Source organism: Hyalella azteca, unplaced genomic scaffold, assembly GCF_000764305.2.
Source record: "Hyalella azteca isolate HAZT.00-mixed unplaced genomic scaffold, Hazt_2.0.2 contig2635, whole genome shotgun sequence".
In the NCBI taxonomy this organism is placed as follows: Eukaryota; Metazoa; Arthropoda; class Malacostraca; order Amphipoda; family Hyalellidae; genus Hyalella; species Hyalella azteca.
Genome location: NW_025932901.1, coordinates 21235 through 45800, shown reverse-complemented (window position 1 = coordinate 45800; position 24566 = coordinate 21235). Strand labels below are relative to the sequence as shown.

At 39.7% G+C, this 24566-nt stretch overlaps 3 protein-coding genes across 3 annotated transcripts; all 3 read right to left on the bottom strand.

Moving 5' to 3' along the window:
- Positions 1-1687: 1687 nt before the first annotated feature.
- Positions 1688-11862, bottom strand: LOC125179558. The gene is made up of 3 exons (XM_047885643.1): positions 10986-11862; positions 3536-3705; positions 1688-2473 (listed from the first exon to the last, which is right to left on the bottom strand). The coding sequence occupies exons 1-3, from the start codon at positions 11860-11862 to the stop codon at positions 1688-1690; spliced, it is 1833 nt and encodes a 610-aa protein (XP_047741599.1).
- A 4434-nt stretch (positions 11863-16296) lies between these two features.
- Positions 16297-18922, bottom strand: LOC108679071. The gene is made up of 3 exons (XM_018167592.2): positions 18767-18922; positions 18028-18260; positions 16297-16645 (listed from the first exon to the last, which is right to left on the bottom strand). Exons 1-3 carry the CDS (start codon positions 18767-18769, stop codon positions 16477-16479), a joined length of 405 nt encoding a protein of 134 aa, XP_018023081.2. The 5' UTR covers positions 18770-18922; the 3' UTR covers positions 16297-16476.
- A 3606-nt stretch (positions 18923-22528) lies between these two features.
- LOC108679073 (molt-inhibiting hormone-like) lies at positions 22529-24512 on the bottom strand. Its single transcript, XM_018167595.2, has 3 exons — positions 24370-24512; positions 23565-23740; positions 22529-22669 (listed from the first exon to the last, which is right to left on the bottom strand). The coding sequence occupies exons 1-3, from the start codon at positions 24415-24417 to the stop codon at positions 22585-22587; spliced, it is 309 nt and encodes a 102-aa protein (XP_018023084.1). The 5' UTR covers positions 24418-24512; the 3' UTR covers positions 22529-22584.
- Between the last annotated feature and the right edge of the window lie 54 nt (positions 24513-24566).

The following is a 24566-nucleotide window of genomic DNA, read 5'->3' as shown; positions in this document are numbered from 1 at the left end:
CTAACCATCTAGTGACCATTGATGTGGTCATTGGACAAGACTACAGCCAAACTATACAGCAATAATAAACAGTGTTTTCGCGAAGCAGTGGGCTGACGTATAGAATGTTCGATTAGCAGGGAAATTAACATTAATTTGTCGCACGTCGCGATTTGGCGAAGAAAGAAGCCACAGTTGATCCAGTATGAAGTAACCCCTTCAAAAAATGTTTTATCAAGAATTTTGAAAGAAGGGGAATAAAAAAAACATGCAAAAATTAAGATATTTTTTATCACAAAGGCTACAAACTGCATTCCGTTTACGATCTCCAATCTGGTCAAGAATGTCAGTTTGGTCATTAAGCGACCAGCAGCTTGGCTACTTAATAAGTAGCAGACGCTGAGGCTGACATCGCCGCCACACTTGAGCTACTTACATGAGACTTCAGAGTGCAAACGAAGGCTTTTTAGACTCGCCACCGTGATATAAACTTTTTGTATACATTAGCTCATAGCGGTATCGCAATGTACATAGTACAAGATTCAGATTACATGGTAGCTTTTGCTCATATCTTAGAGAACATGGTATATAATGTTTAGAATTTAATTGATCATGATGGTATTTTGATGATCATGGCACATAATGAGCGACATGTCTACTGCTTGACTTATGTGTTCATCAATAACCGTAGACGTTTAAATTGCACAAATCAATAACCGTCTTATTTTTGCTGTTCTCGTTTAGGTGCTAAATGAGAAACCTCATGAACAAAGTAATTCAATTAAATATTATAAAACTTATTTAATATGGTCTAGAATATGTAATGAACATTACATTTTTAAACAGACGTCCCCAATCTAATCCAAATCTTATCTAAATTATGGGCGATTAATGTCTGACTGTTGGTAAAAAAAAATTCAACGCTCAGTGAGAAACTCCTAACAAATTAATAAGATGAGTTAACAAGCGACCCTCCATCACAATTTAGGATCATTGTAACTAAGCGAAACTTTAAACAATGTTTAATTGTCTTCTAAAAACTTTATTAGAATAATTATTGAATTAACTCAGTTATCAGTGTTATTTTACAATAAGTTGGTAATTCTTCATATATATAAATAAAATTTATCAGGAAACTCCGTTCAAAAGTGGGACCTTCGTGACTAATAGCACTGGCATTTTATTAGGACAGCAGCGACGACATGAAATTAGAGACATGGATTGAAAGGTAAGAAATTATAGGCCTTCTTTAAGGGGCATGAAATGAGAGGCATAGAATGACATACATGGAATGAAAGGCAAGAAATGATAGGCATTATTTAAGAGGCATAAATTTAGAGACATGGAATGATCGGAATGTAATGCTAGGCCTACGCGAGAAATTATAGGCATTATTTGAAAGGCATGGAATGAAAGACATAGAATGACAAGCATGAAATAAGTGGTATAGAATGAGAAGCAAATTCTGTTCATCAGCAAAAATATGAATTGATCGATTTAATTGGTCCGAATTGAATTTATTTTAAGAAAGATAAAAATGGTAATCTGTGAATAAACTTAAAATCTTGTTAAAAACTGGTATCTATCAACTGTTTATTCTAATATCTCCAGCACAGAATCCACATAAATGAAGTAATTCAACATCATAAATGTTGAGGGGGCAAGGTTGTAACTCGTCATTACATCTAAATGAATACATTTCCTGTAATTAACAGGAGTAACAGTTTGTAGTCGAGCCCGTCAATATTCTGTCTAAGAATTCCTCTTCGTGAGCCTCGTGTATAACACGTCCTTGTGAAGACGCGACCAAATTAACGTCATCCCCAAGTGCAGGCAAACATTCTGTGGAGGAATTAAAGGGAAGATGATCGCTCTTCTCTTCTGATGTTTCGAATTGGTCCACCGACTGCACGCATCCACTTGTCTCGTCTTTACCAAACATTGAATATGAAAAATGCTCAAAATTATTTAGAACTTTTCCTGTTCTATGAAAACATTCAATGTCAAAATCTTGGAAGACTTTGCGACCACACTCTTGAAGTCCGGCCATTTCCCCAGAATTTTTTTCGGTAATCGGAACCTCGCTTAGGTTTTGATTGTCGTAAGGTTTCAATTTGTTCGAGATTATCCCTGGACGTTCCATTAACGTATCTACAGAAGCTTGAAAACAATCGCTAGTCTCTACAGGTATTTCTGATTCAGCGCTTGACGGGAAACGAGTTTCGGACTTGTTTAAGTCGCACTGGATTGTTTCAAGTTCCAAAGCCGTCGATGTATCCAAGCTTTTATTTTTCTCGTTTTGCTCAAAACTTGTTGACATATTTTGATAATCTGGGTGCGCTTCATCTGGAGCAATAATCATCTGTTCATCCGTCTCATGTTGTTCCATTTCTTTTCTCTGTTGTTCCTCGAGCTCCTTTTGCCGCTTCATTGCAAGTTGCCCACTTTTTGTTCTCTTCCATTTCATGCGACGATTTTGGAACCAAACTTTCACCTGAAGATTAGAAGACAGACCAAATAATGTAAGTAATTGAGATTATAAAATAAATATATGCTTTCTGAGTTGATTTGTCGGGGTAACTAAAAAATAGGTGTTGCAAAGTAGGGATGCCATCCGTAAACGTCATCTCGCATCAGTAGAATACAAATTATTTTGCATCTCATTGTTTTTATTCAATTTAGGATCAATAGCAGATTAAAATTATAGTAATTATATGTAATATAAATAAATATAAATTTTTCGGTTTGGAATTTACCAGAATTCTTAAAGCCCAATGAGCAGAACGCTTAAAAGGATGATTATTTTATGGGAAAACAGCTCACGCAGAAAACATTGATCGCTATTGACTGGCAGTGTTATTCATCTTGTTTCAATGATCATGTCTGTTGACTATGAGGCAATTAATGATGGAAATATAATAACCGAAGCACTTGACATCAACTTAGCCATGACTTGTTAGAATTAAACATGATAGCATTATCAGTAAATAAGATTTTGCAGCTAATCGATGTTATTCTTAACGCATATCTAAAAAATGGAGCATGCAATTGATCTCCATAATTATATAATATATTATATTGATCTCCATAATTATATTTCTCGATAGTATAGCATCAATATTGGCGTAAAAAATATTGATGTCTTAGTTTTTCAATATGCAACGTGCACTTAGAATGCTGATTGTACCATACGACACTATAATCTCTTGGAAAAATAATAAAAAAGTCTTCAAAAAATTATGTCTCCTTGTGTCAATCCTATAGCGTCTGTGATACAAATTTTAAGCAACATTTTTTATGAAATGAAAATCTAATATTAATTAATGTTTATTAATTACCATTAGAATATTATTATTCTAATAATAATTAGAATTAATATCAAACCACAAGCACCAGAAGATATCTCCTTAGAACGGACCTGACGCTCGGTGAGGTCGAGAGCTACGGCGATCTCGTAGCGCCTGAGTCTGGTGAGGTAGTTCGAGTGCTGGAACTCGTGCTTAATTAAAATTAATATTAAACTACAAACACCAGAAGATATCTCATTAGAACGGACCTGGCGCTCGGTGAGATCGAGAGCTACGGCGATCTCGTAGCGCCTGAGTCTGGTGAGGTAGTTTGAGTGCTGGAACTCGTCCTCGAGCTGCCTGATCTGCTGCTTAGTGAACGCCGTGCGCTCCTTGCGCGACTTGCCCAGCAAGTCAAGCGTCGATGCGCCGCTCTCGCCTGGAAATTAATGCATTTTTATTTTATTATTTTTTTAAGTTTCGTGTAATTTAGTGAGCCTAGCCTAGCAAGTATATCATGGCTGGAAACTCACTTGACATTGAATGGAATGTACGGATTATTTCAAGAGTATCGATAATATCCTGAATAATTTTAACAAGATTTGCTGAAAAATTTTTTTGTTTATTAAGCCAATCTGTATGAAGTGATACTGATGCTGATCCTTGTACATTTTTCTCATTATTATTTTTTGGTCATAAATTGAACGAAAACTCAAAATTTAATTTAATTTTACGAGCTATTTCACAGAAATATCTTGTAGTTGGGTTCCCAACTGAAGTCGCAAGAAAACCGCAAAAGCCTGATTGAATTTTTCTAGCCTTGAAGCATATTGCTCGCGATGTCATTCTTGCCGGTTAATAAATACAATGTAAATATTTTAACTTGTGCCGCTACTTCCCCCGTGTACATAAAACTTGGACCCTTTTCGTAGGATCAGAGACGATGATGAACTCGTCCTATAGATTGTTCATCAATTTGGTACGTTAAATATTTATCCTGTTTTCCTTTCGATTATAATCTTTTCTATTCTCACTGACAGATTACCTTCAACATCGTGTTCAATTATTCATTTTTTGTTTTCAAAAACCGTTACAAAAATCGTCGGTGATTTTTCATTTTGAACAATACTCCGAATAGAGAGCCATTCTCTTTACATTCAATGAACTGAAATTTAATCCGGAATCTAATTTTTCACACGCACTTTGCCTGAAATATCTTAAAATTTACTGCAGCTGCGCTCTTTTTTGAAATCAATTTACGATAACATTAGCTTCATATGATTCAATGCAGCATCATATAAAGTTGCTCATTGCGTTGCATTTCACTGAATAACCATTTACTGGTAATTTTGCGCAACTTAAATCCATTTTCTGCTTTCACTTAATTTACTTCTACAAGCTTTCTCACGGCCTCAACATGAATTATTGAAAACGAAATTAAGCTTCATGAGCGAATAGGGGAAGGGACAAGACCTAACAACTCGTGTTTGGTGAAACAACAACGCAACCTTGCATATTGTGGCTCCATAACTTTCCTTCCCACTCCTACCCTCACTCCTACCCTCACTCCTACCCTCACTCCTACCCTCACTCCTACCCTCACTCCTACCCTCATCCCACTCCTACCCTCACTCCTACCCTCACTCCTACCCTCACTCCAGGGGTGACCTGTCTTAACAAATGACAGACATACATGGATTTCTTAAGGGTTAAAGTTTCAAATTTTGACACCATAACACTGTAACGTGTCTTATATCAATTCAAATTACAAATAGTTTCAACTCTTTATCATCTTTACACTGATAACACCTATTCATCTGAAGATAAAATAATGTCTATTAACATTCAATTAGGAGAAACATGGTATAAAAAATCCGTCCGTAGTCTTATGACATCGTTTCCCTGTATAGCTGCAGCTCTAATTGAGCACTTTACGTCCATCTTGATCGTTAGTCTTCGCCCAACACCGTGTTTTGTCTGTCCATTCAGCGAGTTTTACTTCTTATTTTCATTATTTTTTGTTAACGATGCTAATGCAAACCATCTCAGTTCCGGGTCGCTGCCTGCGCTGCAGCTGCGCTCGTGCTGTGGAGTTCGACAGTGAAATTAGGCGCACATTTTCTGCTGAAACTGGACGTGCTAACGGCTTCAAAATGCAAGGGTCTTTCTGCGTCACTCGGGCCAAAAGTCATAAGATTCTAATGGTCCAGTGTTGCTCGATTTCCTCTCAATGCAAGCTAGGTATAAACTTAGTGCCCAATTCATTGATTTAAATAACAAACGTTTGATTTCAATCTATTCACAGTTCAAATTTAAATTTATCCCACAACTTCTCGTGCGTTTTTCGAATACATTTCCCCAAGTCAAAAAGCTTGACGATAAATAATAACAACAGCAAAGCAAGCAAGTGACACTCTAGTTTGGGTCTCTGAAATCAGGACACTTCTCAGACTCTTATCAGCAGAACAAACAAGAGCCGCAGCCTCTGCCCTGATCGCGTTACTTACCCCCTCAACATCAGCGCGACGCACGCTACATAAAACTGCCAGACCACCACGCGTGTGACCGGACACATATATGCGCCCATCGCCGCAATCCTTCTCGCTGACTCAGTGAATTGCATGAAAATCAAGGATAGTTTCACCTTTCTTAGAATGACTCATATTTACTGTTAAGGGGAACATTCACAAAATATTTTAACTGGAGTAATTGGGATTAATTCTCAACATATTAAGACAAGAATTAATAATATTAATATCTCTACGTCAAGATTGCACATAGGAACACAAATGAATTGAACAGAATAGCAAGAAACAGAAACTAAACGTTGCATGATAACCGAAGTTACTCTCATGAGCAATACATCGAACTTTATAACCAGATTATACTGACATCTATGAAATGAATGATATTGTCGACACGCGAAGGACAAAGGGGCCAGCAAGCTTTGAAATATAGAGCCGCCAGTTTTGTGGTACGTACGACCATTAGTGGCCGGCACCCCAGACCTCATTAACGCTCTACCGCCTCCTGCCTCTCAATCACCAATCATAGATCACGTTCAAGTCACTCCGCTGTTGAACTCGATTCTAGCTCTCGAAGGCTCCAAATAATTTTCTACAAAATCAATTTTGAATTACAATGCTGTTTGCTCGTCATTCTGCAAAGCTAACGTTAGAAAGTGAATGCATGCAGTAAGATGGAGATTATCAGAATTAAAACACAAATGCTTTCCCGATTACGATTTTACAATTCACCGAATAATGTCATGGTGATTGTGAAGAAAAATACTATAAATCAAATCTAGCTACGATCCTGTCGGGCCAATAAGTGCTGGGCGTGGAAATTTCTAGCTCTATTGAAATTTGACGCAGTCGAATTTCATGCCCAGTGCAGACCTAATTTAACTCTTCATTACATGAAAACAAAATTTTAGACTACTACACGAGGCCGATTCGTAAGTCTCACGCTTTCAAATGGATTTAGCCTGGCATTCAAACACCAAACTTGTTTGTTTATCGGACCTTGTCACTTTTTAAGCGTCACTCGAGTACGGATCAGAACTAGCACCGTAAAAGATTATGCAAGCTTACGCTCATGCCTTGCTGCGTCCATGAAAATATGACGAGAGACTGCCACGTCCTGCTTAGGCTCATGGCTTGTAGCGTCCATGAGAATATGATGAGAGACTGCCACGTCCTGCTTAGGCTCAAGGCTTGTAGCGTCCATGAGAATATGATGTGAGACTGCCACGTCCTGCTTATAGGCTCATGGCTTGTAGCGTCCATGAGAATATGATAAGAGAGTGCCACGTCCTGCTTAGGCTCATGGCTTGTAGCGTCCATGAGAATATGATGCGAGACTACCACGTCCTGCTTAGGCTCATAGCTTGTAGCGTCCATGAGAATATGATAAGAGACTGCCACGTCCTGCTTAGGCTCATAGCTTGTAGCGTCCATGAGAATATGATAAGAGACTGCCACGTCCTGCTTAGGCTCATAGCTTGTAGCGTCCATGAGAATATGATAAGAGACTGCCACGTCCTGCTTAGGCTCATGGCTTGTAGCGTCTATGAGAATATGATAAGAGACTGCCGCGACAGAAATTCTGTTAAATAATCCACGATTTTCACATTATTTACACCGGATCACTTTGACGAGTTCTATAGGGAGTCATTGTGTGTGTTCGATTCGAAGTAACTTAGTTTTAATATCTCACAAGATTGGTTGTGTATTAATGGATTGAAAGTCTGAAGCACATACCATTCTCAGGCTGACCGAGAGATGCCTTGCGTAGAAAATGCATCAAAATTAATAATTCCATCTTCAACCTGCAATCGGAAAAACATTAAACCATTAAAGCGCAAGACGGCATGCAGCTAAGTATTTTTTACTTAAGGAAAGTATCATGCAGGAGCGCGAACATGATAGACGATGTAGGTATAAGGCCTGTAAAGTTATTGCTGCGTGAGCGTCGCTTTACGTTCCGAATAAGAGGATTGAGCGCGAGACTTGACGGTTGTTTGTACTGTGTTGCCTGAGCAGACGTAGTTGTAGACTTGACGTCGAGGACATTGCCGTGGCCCTGCAGCTGCTTCTCTCCAAACAAATGAGGGAAAGGGTGGCGCGCAGTAATACCGCCCCAACCAACACCGACTCCCTTTTTGCCATATTTTCTTATCGGTGAGAAAGCAGTTTCAAGTTACGCTCACTGTGCGAGGTTGTAAATATATCATTCATTATCGCATTTTGATAACTAATTTTCTTTTCTTCTTCTCCAGCGAGAAATTCAAAACATTTAATGACGATCTTTTTCGAGTTCCAATTATTACAAAATTTACACATGAAACTCAAAGTTTCGTATTTTACGACATCTTGTTTTTTGGAAAAATTATTTCATTAATGACAGCCAACATATAGGGATAAAATATTAATTTTATTCACTCATGACGCATATATTATCTTTAGCCGTTGCATCGCGTTTGGAGTAAAATGATTTTATTTAGAACCTCTTGGTATAAATGGATTTAATGCGTGTGACAACATTAAATGCAAAATATTGATTTAATTAACACTATTTCAATACATATTATTTAATCTTGATTTGATGCAATAGTTTTAAAGAGATGAACAAGATTGTTTCAACAGGCAAATAAGAACATCAGTTACTCAACTTCTTTACGTATTTTCGCTGCAATTTTTGATGACTCTTTTAACACACTAGTATCTACTAAATGAATTCATTACCTCCTCACATTCACCTAAATCCAAATGCAAAATCTCCTCTGATGTACGTCACCAGAGGAGCTAAATGAGTTTATATATTATTAACAAAATTCTAATAAAAGCAAAAATTCGAGCAACCATTTTTTGGAGGGATGACCAGCAAACAGGGCTATTATTTTATTTTAATATGCCACTTACAAGCTAGCGAATCTTGTATTTAGGTTGTCACATGAGACCTCATCACCAGACATTAGTAATAGACGTTATAGCCTTTATAATGCCTCATTAGGCATAATAAAGTGGTTCACCATATTAAATCCACCAGTGCTCTAACATTCAGTAGCGGAATCAAGGCACCATAGAGCACTTGATCCCACCTCGTACGTTGCATGTTTTTATTGATGTCTTAGAATACAAATGCCGTTGTCTTTTTCCTGCAGATTAAAGCCAGGCACTCGAGCGCTCTCATATACAGATCTTGAACCTGTCTCATAATACCCACGTTTTTACTACCGTAGTTATAAATAACGATTGCATTGTGATCCAGATCCGGGATTAGGTTTCCTGTTAGTGATCTGACTAAGTGGCGAGAAAAAACGTAGATCCTGTTGGCATACTCGGCAAGGATCACATGGCGCATAAGATGAGAGCTGCCGGGTTTCCTTCAACTGCTTTTTTTATTTACGATATTTTTAAAAATAATTTTTTTTTTAATATATTTTACGATATATCTACACACGACCTGCTTTTGATGTTGTAAGTGCCCGCGTACTACCAAAGCTGTGAAATTTAATTTTAAAATTTGCCACCGATATGTAGCTCCTTTGTTGCTGTTGAATATTGCGTGTTTGCAGGTCTGTTTTGCATTTGTTTGCTCAAAAATGAGTAAATAATGAAACTGTCCCGCCAGTACAATAATAAGCATGCGCTGTAAAATGAGAATTAACCAGAATTTTCGACTAAGGATAACTGTTGTAAATCATCGTCACTGACAATTAGTGATGTCAATGCAAATATATTACAAAAGCTTCACTGTTTTCTCCGTCAGATTCAGTCCAGCTGTCCTGGAATAAATATACTGAGCTTTGGAAATTTCCGTGCGCCTGTTTTTTATTATTGATGATAACTAAAATTATTCGCGATTAGAGAATAATTAAAAAATTATTGCTTTAATTTTTCTACCCCCAGAACGTGAAACCAAATTTGATGAAGGACTAAGTGTCCTTCATTATATGATGAAGACTGCTAGCGTAAGAATTCCGACCGTATAAGGCTATAAGTGACTGGCTTGCTTTCATTGCTGGATCGTTCTGGTTGATTTTCAACTTGCATCAAAGCTGCTTCTGTTCTGAGGATGTAAATATTACAATTGTGAAGTTTCCGCTGCTTTTCCTGCGTTTAATATATGGTATGATTAAAATACTTATGTAAAGTGAGTACGTATATAGTTAGTTCCAAAAAGGAATACCGTAATTTAATTGAGCGAATGATTTTCTCCGCTAGATTTAATGTTATTATAAATTTAAAAGAACTTAGTGACGAACAATGACCCCTCGATTCAAGGGAGGGGCAGAGCCAGGGTGAACCTCACCAAGAGAAAGCAGCGGTGAGCTCACGTTGCGTCGTGAGAAACTTCACAGCCACTTTTTAGTCCATCAAATTGATGACTGAAGTGATGAAACGCTCATGTTATCCGATGAACTGAAACGAGCTCATGTTATCCGATGAACTGAAACGAGCTCATGTTATCCGATGAACTGAAACGAGCTCGTGTTATCCGATGAACTGAGACGAGCTCTTGTTATCCGATGAACTGAGGCGAGCTCTTGTTATCCGATGAACTGAGACGAGTTTAAGAATACGGCACTATATCGGATAATGTAACTCCTGTATTGAATGGAAGATGAATCAAATGAAGTGCTTGGAAATCTACTACAATGAATAATTTGATGATCCATATTCAAGGCTCAATTGAAAACTTGAGGGAAAGTTTTTTATAGTGTTGTAGGGACAATTTCGAGTTTTTGTGATAAAACGATGGAAACTGATTAAAATAAATTTAAAGATTAACTCACCAAGTTGAAAACACTCCAGCATAGATGAAAATACAATTGTAGAACGTCGCAGTCATCATATGATAGTTTTCACGTACTTCCACCATAATTTTTTTTCGTACGAGAAAACAAAAATTTATAATCCAAATGATTATTATTAGACGAAAGGGAGTCGATGTTCTACCGATTCCCAAGAATTATTTACTTGAACACTACTTACCTGTTAAACTTAGTAAAAATATCTTGCTAAACATATTCATCAGATGTTAAACATCTTCAGATCGGTGTTCACAACTGCTGATCTGATCTGCATGTTCAAAACAAATGTGCTTGCTCAAATTTACAAATATCTTTTGGGAAATCTTTCAAAATGACACATCTGTCTGTCAATTGTCAAATTATATATAACTAATTATAAATTTATTCCATAGTTCACTCACGGCTGGGCTGGCAAGGAGAAGATTGGCGTGCGCAAGCCGGCGACGAGATGTCGGTGTTGAAATGAACATCCCCGTCCGCTGGATTGCGAGTCGGCAGTCCACAAGAGTCTGTAGCGTCCGCAGTTTTTTCCTCTGTTGCAGCGTCAAGAAATGCGTCTGCCCGAGGAGATGATGAACGAAAAACGATGCATCCGTCAGAGTTATTAAGGGGTTCGTCGCCTGAGTTCGTTCTTTGTTGTTCTTCGAACTTCATAGGTGAACTTAACGTAACGTCATTATGAAGAAGATCTTGGTGGAAGGTCGGCACTTGTTCGGAAAAATAACCTTGGTTCGAGATCCTGTTATTATCACATTCAATGTATTGAGAAAAATTGCCTTGTGTTTCATCGCAAAAATTCGACAGAGAATCGATGGAAGAGTTCGGTGAGGTATCGTTAGAAGTCGGAGAATCCGAAAGGTTGGCTGAGTTGGTTGCAGCATCATGCATGAGCTGCTCGCAGTCAGGCGAAATAAGTAAACTCGTGTTGAGAAAACTGTTAGTGCCGACACACGCTGGGAGATTGCAGTTCGACCAGTTCATTTCGTAAGGGTACTGAGGAGATGGACTGAAGTCAGTATACATGTGGGGTGAATATGCACAAGTCTGGAAATATGAAATGTTTTCGTAGCCGGGTAAAATTTGGCCGGTAAACTGGAAATTCGGTAAAGTTCGCAAGAATTCTTCTTCTGACAAAGGAGTTTCGTGGGAAGCATTGGGGTGGTCTAGCGGCTCGACTGAACTTTGCAGCTGCTCAAACGTAGTGTTTGCAGGCAGCATCGTGTGAAGTTCTGTCATCTGTGATGACGGCGACGCGGGATCTGAGCGAACCTGATGCATTGTAACTGCTGAGTGTAACTTAATACCAACAACTTCACAACCAACGCACGATGGAAGAATATGTATGAATGTTCAATGAAGAAATAACCGACAACAACCAAGCCTGGTAACTTTTCAAGCTTCACAGCACAGTTTCAGAATAACTTCTCTTTAAACTTGATCAAGCTGAAGTGAGGGTAGAATAGGACCCTCGGAACGGCCACCTGTTTTGAGGGTAGCGAGGCACCGAGGCGAAGGCGGAGCCTCCATAAGGTAGCCAATGAAAGGCGTCATAAGAGGCACCAGCTAGCCAATGCGCTAATATTTTTTCAGTGGCGGTGCCCAGTCTGAGGTGAAGACAGATCAGCTTCCGAGCCTTAGTTAAAGGGCAGGTGGTTGTCATTTGAAAACACCATCTCTGTTGCTTATGACCGACCAAAACTCGTTACCTCCTTCAACGGCCAAAAATATTATACACGTTTGCTCTGATAAAACTAAGTTTCTCGCTAAAGTATGAGATCTTTATGTTGATATATCACAATGCATATCACATATTGCCTTCGCTGGCGATGAAGAAAATGAGCCACGCAAAATTACTTCATTCTCAATAGGTATGAACGGAACAGGACTGGCTCGTAAAAGTAAATTTATTCATGCATGATTACTGTAGTAGAAGCCCCTATCCGATAATTTTTATAATTACCTCCACCTGAAAGTAAATCGCAATGCTAAAGATAAGCCATTAGCTGGGTTAATTGCGCGGTGTAGCATATAGTGCCGAATTGTATAATTTTGATTTGTCAATTTCTTTTGCATGGCGTCAAAGCTGATCCGAAGAGAATATCAATAAACTTTTCTGCGAATATACATACTCCTTACCTTATTCTTCCAGTTAGTTAGTAAATAATTTTGTACACTTTCACGGAATTGCATTAATAATTCCATCAAAAAAAATTCAGTGGTCCCACTTTATTTTCCTCCAATAATGAATATTTCATCATAACCCGGAACAGACGTCGCTCATTTGCTCGTAGCGTTTCTTGGCGCGGCTCATATGTTCAGTGCGCCAGGAGGACCTCACATGCAATTGATTTCCTCTTTTGCATGCAATTATTCATGCATAATAAGACTCCGGTGGCACAGTCACATGGTATAGCTGTTGGCTATTTTTATTGCCCGTAGCAACAGGATAAGCAATAAGTTACATTCTATTACATCTTTTGTAGCAATTTTAGCTATAGTTACATGTTATTGCCATAAGGTATCGCTCGTGAGCAAACTACGTACGCGGGTAGGTTTCCGCAGTCCACCCTTCATCCAAACAAACCGTCACTCGCACCGACAAAGCAGCATCCGGTTTAGGGGGAAAGTAAATTTTCCTCGAATATTTCTGAACTCACCAATAAGTTCCACTCGCAGTAACAATACGAAACTTTTGTGTTGGTCGATAACTGATTTCCTTCCTAATGTTCATAATTATAACATTACCTAGCGACGTAATTATCCCTAAGATACAATGAGTAAAACTATGAACTGGATTATTTTACAATGATTGTATCATAAAAAATATATATTTCGTTTGATGCATTATCTGGCGGTCAGCAGCATTTATGTCTCAATAAAATATTTTAACAACAACGGATCAATTCGTTTGAGTTTATTGAATCTCTATCGCTCGACTATATCTAACTTGTTAATTAATAGTTGTTCAGTTTTGTTGTTTATTTGAACGTCTTTAATATGCTAATCAAATATATAAACTGCTCTACATGCACATACATCAGCGTCATAGGCGGCTTCTGCAGCTTGCTTCTCCAGCGCATAATCGTTGGGTCATTTCAAATGGTTCAGGTATAAACTATCTTGACCTGCATTTGTTACTCGCATTTCTGCAGCTTCAAATATACCCCTTGTTTCTATTTCTAGACGCTTAACTTCATACATTCGTTTATACGTTTTAATTTACGAGCCATTGGTGTGCCTGTAATCAAGGATATTTTTCGAAGTACCTCGTTACTTAATTTATATTCTAAGCCCAAGTCAATATAGATCATTTTTCAAATATATTGAATTGTTTAAATAGTTTCTATTCTAGCATTATAAATTATAAATAAAATTATCTTGGTTGCGTTTACAGCTATATTTCCCGCATTTGTGTAACCTTGATAAATATTATTAAGGTTTGTGCCTCCTTTCATCACACTATAAGCCTCACATCAAACTAAGCCTCCTTTCATCACACATGGCGAAAATAATATCGACTTCAAACGCACATTTCATTGTCGCCCACCTATAACTGCCAATTACTTATTGTACAGTAAGTAGAATTTAGTTGCAGGTGTCACCGACTCCCACGGCCGTGTTTTGGGAACGAAAGAGCCGCACTTGCACAAACAGTTTTCGCTCCCACGCCCGCTGGTGAATTACCGATGTGAAAGAGCTCGCGCTTGTATCACATGTTTCTCTTTCGAGTGTCTCCTAATGTAAACAAGGCAGGAAAGTTCTGAGCTCTAAACCCGAAAACATTCAATGAAATATTTTACCACTGAATACCCGCGTAGTTCAATTGGTGACCGCCAAATATTTCTGTTCTCAGTTCGAATTCAAAAACTTATGGTGGTCATCGGGAATAAGATATACGTCAAATACATGAATAAAAATAATCCTTATCAATAACTTTTCATTATAGAAGGTTCAAGTGTCGCGATGATGCAGGTTGCGCACCTGTTGTTGAGCAGTACTCAAGAGGAGCAGAGGAGCGGCACATCGCAGTAGTTGATGGCAGTCGAAACATTACGCGTCGGAGTCGTCTTACATAAACACATTACGTGCTAAAGCCAGCCATTGAGACGCAGTTCCCATACGATGCCTGCTTCGGCAGTTCTTCTGTCGCCGCTGCTACGATGTTCAATGTGTAAGCTAATCTCACAGATGCTATAACTCTGCCGTCTTGCTGATACATCACTTCAGCGAGTCACGACGGTCACTGCAGAAATAACCAAGAATTTGTATTTCCTAATATACCCCTTGGGACATCTAATACCCTCGGACATTCATCACAAATAAGTTATTTAAAACACCGGCCAAAAAAAAAGTTAATCAATTAAACAAAAATTTGTTAAAGAATACTTGAAATGAACAATTTCGACTTCGTAAACTTTCACGACTCGCCCCACTCACCCATTACCCACTATCAACGGTAGTGTGGAAGCTATAAATAATTAAATTAAAACATCTACATTTGATTAACCTATTCTATGTTAGTTAAAGTTAGACGAGGCAGCAGAGTTGACGGCATGCAGTGGGTATGGTTCAAGCGATATATGCATGCAAAGTGTACGAGGATGTGGTCATAATGAGGCTTAATGCCCAGCCCCACAAAAATATAGATTATCTATAAAATACTCAACCATTCCAAATTAATATTAAAGTTTCTGGACTGTTTCGAGCCGTATCTACTGTTCAATATACAGTAAACGAGCTTCGTAATTTCGTATAAATAATGCTTCATATTGCAACACTCTTCGCTTTGATTTCACCTGAGAAGATAATCAAATTTCATTATGCAAGGTTCCCATTCCGTAAAAACTCCAACATATTTTCGCTGCAGTGAATGGATAATTTACACTGAATAATATCAAAAACTCATAATAGTCGCAACCGTTTGAATTAATCGGTTGTCCACGCGCGAGTGCATTCGTCAGTTTTATGCGCCTCAATCAATCTTATGAAGAATGGTAAAATATTTAAGATGAATGTGTAGTCGAGGATATACACAGGAAATAAATCCTGCAGTAAGTCGTTGAAATAAATCCTGCAGTAAGTAGTAAGTCGTAATCCTGCAGTAAGTCGTAACCTACAGTAAGTCGTTGTGCTACTCGTCATTCCCTGTATCTTCTTGTGCTTAGTTAAAGTGTAGTAGGATTGCAAAATGCACCATTGTGCAAATACAAATTTCTATCCTAGAATGCAGATACAACCAAAATCTCCGTGTATATGAAGGACTAAATGACTGTCAGCAGAGATCTACAAAATTACCTCAAGTTTATATCGCTCAACTTGAAAGTAGATCTTCAAAGAATAACTCAACCTAAAACAGGTCAAAGAAAGTAGGAAATGAGCTAGTGCGTGCCTTGCTTTGCAACTGTACACCAGACACAGCATAATTCTCACAACTCGATCGTATTGGATGCAATATTCGGCTTGCTACAGCGCCTTGCAGATCCAAATGAAAAAATTTCATTGCAGTCCATGAGCCTTTTACAACATTACTGCTTTCAGCTGAAACAAAAGGGACTTTAATCGAGACGCAAATTATCGTCACGGCAAACGCGTCTACATAAAATAAGTATCAATTTATAATGCGTATAGCGATTAGTTAGGATTCTTGCCCCTGTAACTTGTAACTAAAGACGGCAATGATTTGTGTTAAAAACTGGAGTTAATTTTCTTTGGAGGGATAAATAATTTCACTCCCGTGTTACGGCAAGTAGCACAGGAATATCAGTTGATTAAACAACCTAAGTTTATTCATAATATCGCAAAATGTGCACTACGTTGATAATTACGCATCGGCAACTTCACGAAATTAAGCTTTAACCGATAAACCGTCTTCGGAGTTTTCGAATTCTCGTTTCATGTTGTTAATCGTGGAGAATTTAACCTCCGTTGATTTTCTTTTTGAGCTGCATTCAAAACCACGTCCATTTTGACCACGTGAAAAGGATCCATTTGCATTTTTTCAAGAGTTTCCTTCAAAGAAGAATAGCATGTGGCAAAAACGTCGTTGATATAGCACGTGGAACTGGAAAAAAACGTGAGATCAATCAGCAGAATTTCAAAACCTGGTAAGAGGATAACATTTCACCGTGCATTCAACTTGCCAACCATCGAGATTTTAAAAACACCCAAACTATATACATAGACTAGTCGAATAATTTACAGTATCTCGCGCAGTCATCGGCCCAAACTACTTCCACGTTTTTCAATCATTGCGCTGTGCTCTGCGTCTTTAAATTTTATTTTAATTCTACAGTAAAATGGCAAAATAATCCGTCCACGAATTCGTCTGCATGGACAATAAATGTGAAGATTTATAAGATAATCTCTATAATGCTCTTCACCATCGGTCATATCCACGCCTGTAGACGGTACTATCAATAAGAAAGTATGATAGTCTCACTAGTAAAGTGTCGATAGTCTAACTAGTAAAGTGTCTGTAGTCTCACTAGTAAAGTGTCGGTAGTCTCACTAGTGCTAGTCTCACTAGTAAAGTGTCGCTAGTCTCACTAGTAAAGTGTCGCTAGTCTCACTAGTAAAGTGTCGCTAGTCTCACTAGTAAAGTGTCGCTAGTCTCACTAGTAAAGTGTCGATAGTCTCACTAGTAAAGTGTCGATAGTCTCACTAGAAGAATGTCGGTAGCCTCACTAGTAAAGTGTCGGTAATCTCACTAGTAAACTGTCGGTAGTCTCACTAGTAAAATGAAGGTAGTCTCACTAGTAAAATGTCGGTAGTCTCACTAGTAAAGTGTCGGTAGTCTCACTAGTAAGGTGACGGTAGTCTCACTAGTGAAGTGTCGGTAGTCTCACTAGTGAAGTGTCGGTAGTCTCACTAGTTAAGTGTCAGTAGTCTCACTAGTTAAGTGTCAGTAGTCTCATTAGTAAAGTGTCGGTAGACTCACTAGTAAAGTGTCGGTAGTCTCACTAGTTAAGTGTCAGTAGTCTCACTAGTAAAGTGTCGGTAGACTCACTAGTAAAGTGTCGGTAATCTCACTAGTAAACTGTCGGTAGTCTCACTAGTAAAATGTCTGTAGTCTCACTAGTAAAGTGTCGCTAGTCTCATTAGTAAAGTGTCGGTAGTCTCACTAGTAAAATGTCTGTAGTCTCACTAGTAAAGTGTCGGTAGTCTCACCAGTAAAGTGTCGCTAGTCTCACTAGTAAAGTGTCGGTAGTCTCACTAGTAAAGTGTCGGTAGTTTCACCAGTGAAGTGTCGATAGTCTAACTAGTAAAGTGTCGATAGTCTAACTAGTAAAGTGTCGCTAGTCTCACTAGTAAAGTGTCGCTAGTCTCACTAGTATTTACCTGCAGTGGCTGACGATGCTGGCGCGCTGGATTACCTGCAGTGGCTGGCGATGCTGGCGCGCTGGGTTACCTGCAGTGGCTGACGATGCTGGCGCGCTGGGTTACCTGCAGTGGCTGACGATGCTGGCGCGCTGGAAGATGGAGGCGCACGTAGCACAGATGAGCTGAGCGCGCTGCAGCAGCTCATCGTCCCCGCCTGTCAGCGCGACGCAGCGCGCTACGTCTGACGTCTCCGCCTGCTGACGCGCTACGTCTAACGTCTCTGCCTGATGACTCCGGCTGACTCTTACCAGCAACACTGCCAGCGTCAGCATGCCACTGAGTCCCATTGCTGGCAGCTGTAATTAAAGTTACTCGCTTAAGTTGCTTCACAGAAATAAACTTTTTTGGTAAATGGAATATTTATCCTTTTCAATTAGATCCCGATTAGATAAAACGAATAATGCTATAAGATGTAGCTATTTCATAATTGAAATTATATGAATTTACTCAGGCGTTAATGTAGAACACGATGATAAACTACAGAACCTCATGGCATTGCTTGGCGACGGTTCGAAAATATGATTAGATGTGAAAATCACCAAGGCATAGATGGTCTTTGGGTAGCTAGAAATTTTGCACATTTTTTGCAATTTTGAAATAGCAATTGCTTAAAAATGAAAATACTGCTATTTGCAAAATATTTCAATAAATGAACGTGACAATTTGAAAATAGCATTGAGCCGATGAATCAGTTGACTGCTTCTAATTTCTAAATTTCGCCATCTATGGCAGTAAAGATTCTCCTGCTGTAAATTCTAGTAAAATTCATATACTCGAGGTACTACATATAAACGACATTTACCATTTTTCGAACTAGCTTCAATCAAGAAGCAGTAGATGTCAATATTCAGAGAAGATTTTGATGAGCGAATCTCAAATATATCTTTAACCCTACTAAGCTGTGCATCCGGGGATGATTAAGAGAAAAGTTGGTAGGATTAATCACTTAATTTCCCAACATTGGCACGTACGTTTATATTACCTAAGCAATATCATTGTTAGCGTCCGTCTGCAGTCACTTTATAACCGGCCATTTCGGCCACATTATTCGACCGATCAGGTTATGTGGGATCATGCAGAAATTTTGTATTGCGACTGGACATTATAAATCTAATTTTAATATACAATTTAAAAAAAATTTATGGTCCAAAATGGTTATCGGGTCCATGTTATGGATTGTTTTCGAGAAATTTATGTACATAAATATAATTTACTCGAAAGATTCTCGCACATTTTATCTATGGTTAAATTCGACTGTAAATTCCAAGGAAAGGCAAGACGTACAGCTGAAGTAAAAATAAAAAAGCCCCTACTTTCTGGGATAGTCAATTGTCTGGGGACAGTATCAATTCATCAGCACAGCAAGCCCACAGTTGTCTACTGCTTACATCAACAGTCACGATAGTCAACTGGGAATGTCAGTAAACACAGCCGTCTACTGGGAATGTCAGTAAACACAGTCGTCTACTGGGAATGTCAGTAAACACAGTCTACTGGGAATGTCAGTAAACGCAGTCGTTTACTGGGAATTTCAATAAACACAGCCGTCTACTGGGAATGTCAGTAAACAAAGTCTACTGGGAATGTCAGTAAACGCAGTCGTTTACTGGGAATTTCAGTAAACACAGTCGTCTACTGGGAATGTCAGTATACACAGTCTACTGGGAATGTCAGTAAACGCAGTCGTTTACTGGGAATTTCAGTAAACACGGTAGTCTCCTGACACTTTCTGTAGGCGACAGGACAAGGCAAGGAACGTCAACTGTCGCAGTTGAATTAAGGGCAGCGAGAATTGGCACACATTGACCCCGCCCCATCACGGGCGAAGAATCATTTCACTTGAACATAACATCACAAACGAGAAGTGTTTTTCAAGGTATTCGGTTCCAAATTCCAGGGCAAACAACACCGTTTCAACAATCAAATACAGTCAATGACAGTTCATTCATTATTCTTTTCTTCTTTAATTGGAATTTATGGGAGCCTCTGAAGACTGGTTCCATGCGGCCCCACGTCAGAACAGTTCAAGGAATTTGACTGAATTTTGTTTTCAGGTACAGAATTGGGTGTCTTGAAAAAAAACTCGAGATTTCTCAATGGCTGAAGGGTTGCAGAACGGGGCCACCAAAGTGGAGACCACACCGGGGCAGATAGCCCCACTCCAGGGCAGATAGCCCCACTCCAGGGCAGATAGCCCCACTCCAGGGCAGATAGCTGGGACACTAACCACTACCTGGGGACACTAACCACTACCTGGGGACACTAACCACTACCTGGGGACACTAACCACTCACCTGGGGACACTAACCACTACCTGGGGACACTAACCACTCACCTGGGGACACTAACCACTACCCTGGGGACACTAACCACTACCTGGGGACACTAACCACTCACCTGGGGACACTAACCACTACCTGGGGATACTAACCACTACCTGGGGACACTAACCACTGCCTGGGGACACTAACCACTACCTGGGGACACTAACCACTACTTGGGGACACTAACCACTACTTGGGGACACTAACTACTCACCTGGGGACACTAACCACTACCTGGGGACACTAACCACTACGTGGGGACACAAACCACTACCTGGGGACACTAACCACTACCTGGGGACACAAACCACTACCTGGGGACACTAACCACTACCTGGAGGCACTAACCACTCACCCGGGGGCACTAACCACACATGGAGGCATCTTAAAATGTTTGTAACGAATTTTGCAGTTGGTACATGCCGGGAGCATTTATAGGTTTTCAGGAGTTAAACTTCACTTTAGCTGGTCGTACCATTCGCCGGCTCAACGCCGCGGAGCGGGACAGCACGGCATTTTCAAAGTTCGAGGAAGATAGTTCCAGAAAGATGACGTAGCAGCCGGCCGAAGCCGACTACTGTCACGGGAGCTCAGCACAAAGAACCTCATGCCTCATCGGTTTTTCATTCATTATTGAAATTTCACGGTTCGCTCAAAGATGCTATCGGAAACATGGTCTTTCCGTTTTATTTGTGTGTGAAGGTATAATTTCCGGACTACCATCTGGCAATGCTATATAGCGATTGTCGTTTTTTATTCGATTTGGTTCTGGTTATATTTTCACATACTTAAATAAATCTTTATATGAATTCGCATGCCATGATTCATTTCTGATGAGAATTTGTGTTTACATAATTTGCCGTTATAATTTCATGATCAGATAATTATTTGATATTTAACGAAAAAAAATATCTATCGTTATACAATGTCACTAAGCATTTGTATTCGTTCAGAGTTAATGCACATTTTTACAACTAAGCTCTCACAAATGATGTCTCTGATCGATCAGATGAGATACTAAAGCTCCTCACCCCGGCAAAGTTTAGCCCTTTGCTCTGTACGGACTTACAAAAGTGCAGCACTTTTTAGTAAATCAAGCATTCAATATTTCCATCACAATACCAATTTCTTGAAAAAATTGGTGGGCAATATTCCGTTTTCGAGGACTAAGCATCAGCCACTCGGTGAGATTCAACTGAGATTCCTGGCACAATGGCGTCAGTCGTTTAGGCTCGCATTCAGTCAAGCTTTCTATTATTATGAGCGACTTTCAAGCAAATATTAACTCGGATACCAAGCAAATTCGAATCCTCAGTGTAATAAACCGGAACACGTGTGGATGTTCATAGCTGCAGACGCGCCCCCAAATGTTCATTTTATGAAATGTTCTTTAAGGCTGAATTTTTTTCGATAACATTCAACCTTAAATTTATGAGAATGAGTTTGTGGGAGTGGCAAGGTTTCTGCTCAGGCCAAAATAAAAACGACGCCAAAATTTAAAAGAGTGCACTATTATTTCAAGAAAATATTCTGGCCACTGGTGTTCAAAATGGTTTTCCCTCAAACAACTCTTCTGCATCATGAATCAAGACCCTCTTCCTTGTCGATTGACAACTCAAGGAGATGATCAGCATAATTATTACTAATGATATAGATTGTTACTAGAATTTGAAACAAGAACCAACCCCAGGGGCCACGGCTATTAACTAAAAAAATTGCGCTGCAACTTCTCCACACGTCAAACTTTCTTCTTGCTTCGAATCACCGATATGTGGAACAGCCTCCCTGATTACATCGTTGGCACTCAGAGTATGAACGCGTTCAAGAACAGACTAGATAAAGCTATGAAAAAATGTATGTTCAGACTTGAAATGCCTAGCACCATATCGAACCCGGTGGAAGTCTAGTAGCTATTTCAAACTATCATCAGTTGAAAAGATCCGGTCAAATGACACGATTTCAGATCTTCAGTAAACAAGTCACGTAAAGTTCAAGAATCGGCGACAGGCCACATCAGGCCTACTCTTCAGCGCCGACATCACTATGTTATGTTATGTTATGAATGAGTTTTCATCTCACAACCTAAATTTCTGTCATATCCAATAGTTCATTCTTTGTCTTTCGGTATCTGGTAAACGCCGCTGAGTCTCGTACGCGGGAAATCAAGCAAATGATGACTATGAAGAAATATACAGCTAATTTTGTAATTTTTTCTCTAATGATGACGAAAGTAGCTTTCATTCTTTATTATAACAACATCTTTAATGAATTCTAATTTCACAAGTATGGCGTCCTTCTAGTCTCTCAGTGTCCCACTTGCCCTCGCCTTGTTGACAATCGTGGCACAAGCGGCGAAGTCCATGTTGATGTAGCACGACTTCCTGGACATACAATTTGAAAATGAGTTAACCACTGACTTAATTACTATACGATTAATGATATAAAATCTTGAATACATAAAAATCAGTTACTTGTTCATATATCATCAATAGCACATTTTCCAAACTAAAATCAATTTAAAAACTTCTTGTTCGCAGATTTCACGGTAAGTACACTAGAATTTGTTGTCTATACATCGCATCATCCAAGAATTTTAAGTGGAAATTTTGTTACTCTCCAAAAAGAATTTCATTCATCAATCTGGTATGAATTCATGTACCGTGAATTTTTTTTAATAATACAAGTTAGAGTTACGCAATACATAGGCAAGCCGATGTCGGGCACCGCAAATTCAGTTCTCCTGCATATGCGACCGAGGTCGGGCACCACAGATTCCAGTTACCTCCACAGGCGGCCGATGTCGGGCACCGCAAGTTCCAGTTACCTGCACATGCGGCAGGGGTCGGGCACCACAAGTTCCAGTTACCTGCACATGCGGCCGAAGTCGGGCACCGCAAGTTCCAGTTACCTCCACAGGCGGCGAGGTCGGGCACCGCAAGTTCCAGTTACCTCCACAGGCCGAGGTCGGGCACCGCAAGTTCCAGTTACCTCCACAGGCCGAGGTCGGGCACCGCAAGTTCCAGGTACCTCCACAGGCGGCCGAGGTCGGGCACCGCAGGTTCCAGTTACCTCCACAGGCCGAGGTCGGGCACCGCAGGTTCCTGTCACCTGCACAGGCGGCCGAGGTCGGGCACCGCAGGTTCCTGTCACCTGCACATGCGGCCGAGGTCGGGCACCGCAGGTTCCAGTCACCTGCACAGGCGGCCTAGGTCGGGCACCGCAGGTTCCTGTCACCTGCACAAGCGGCCGAGGTCGGGCACCGCAGGTTCCAGTTACCTGCACAGGCGGCCGAGGTCGGGCACCGGGAAGAGTTGCACACACTGGTCACAGATGCGGTCTGCCTCACGCACCGGCAGTTCGCTTCCCATGAGGTAAGCGCAAGCCATCGTCTCGCTGGTCACGTCTGACAAATGGCCGCTCCCCGGCACCGGCAGCAGCACGACACTAAAAATCTGGTAGTATGCACGCTTCCATTTTCAGTACAAAAATGTTGCGACAACAACCCAACATTATAGGTGATACATACAATTAACTATTTCCGCACTCATTTCAGAATTTAATAAATTCAAGATTATTCCGCATTAAAATAAGTTCAGAGTTTAGCAAAAACGAATTAAAATTGAAATATATTATTCATTTAAGATGTAAATTTTGATTAACGCGGACCCTCTTATGCAACACGGCTAATTTACTCAGAATAAATGTCTGCATGGTCATCCTCGTTTACGAGCAATTCATCTTCACTCCCGGGCTCAGGTTTATCACTGGTCCTGCCTTGGGTGCCCCAACAGTAGGTAAACATCATTAATTTTGTATTTTCCACAGTGTTAATAAAACTTTTCGCATTTATTCGACGATACTCATATCATTATTTAGCTAATTAATGCAGAACAAATTAAAATATCCGTATGACCGGAACAATAGGTGCAATTAATTAAGTGGATGAATGCGTGAACGCAACTTCGTGATCTACGTCACACGCACGTCATCTAGCGTCACGAAGCTTGACCTAAGATACGAAAATCTACTTAAAGTTACAACATTAATTCAAGCGCTTATAGAATATTCTCAAGTTACTTACCGCAAACGTTGCAAGCAAATAATGACTCGAAGTTACAGCAAAGAGCATTCTTTCTAAATTTGATCACTTAGTAAATCGGTCAAATATACTTCCAAACGACAAAGTTCGCTACACCGCATTAGATGAAAAATTACAAGAGAATGACGAATGTTGCCAGATGGACATGGAAATTCGCAGTCGTACGAGATATCCTCATC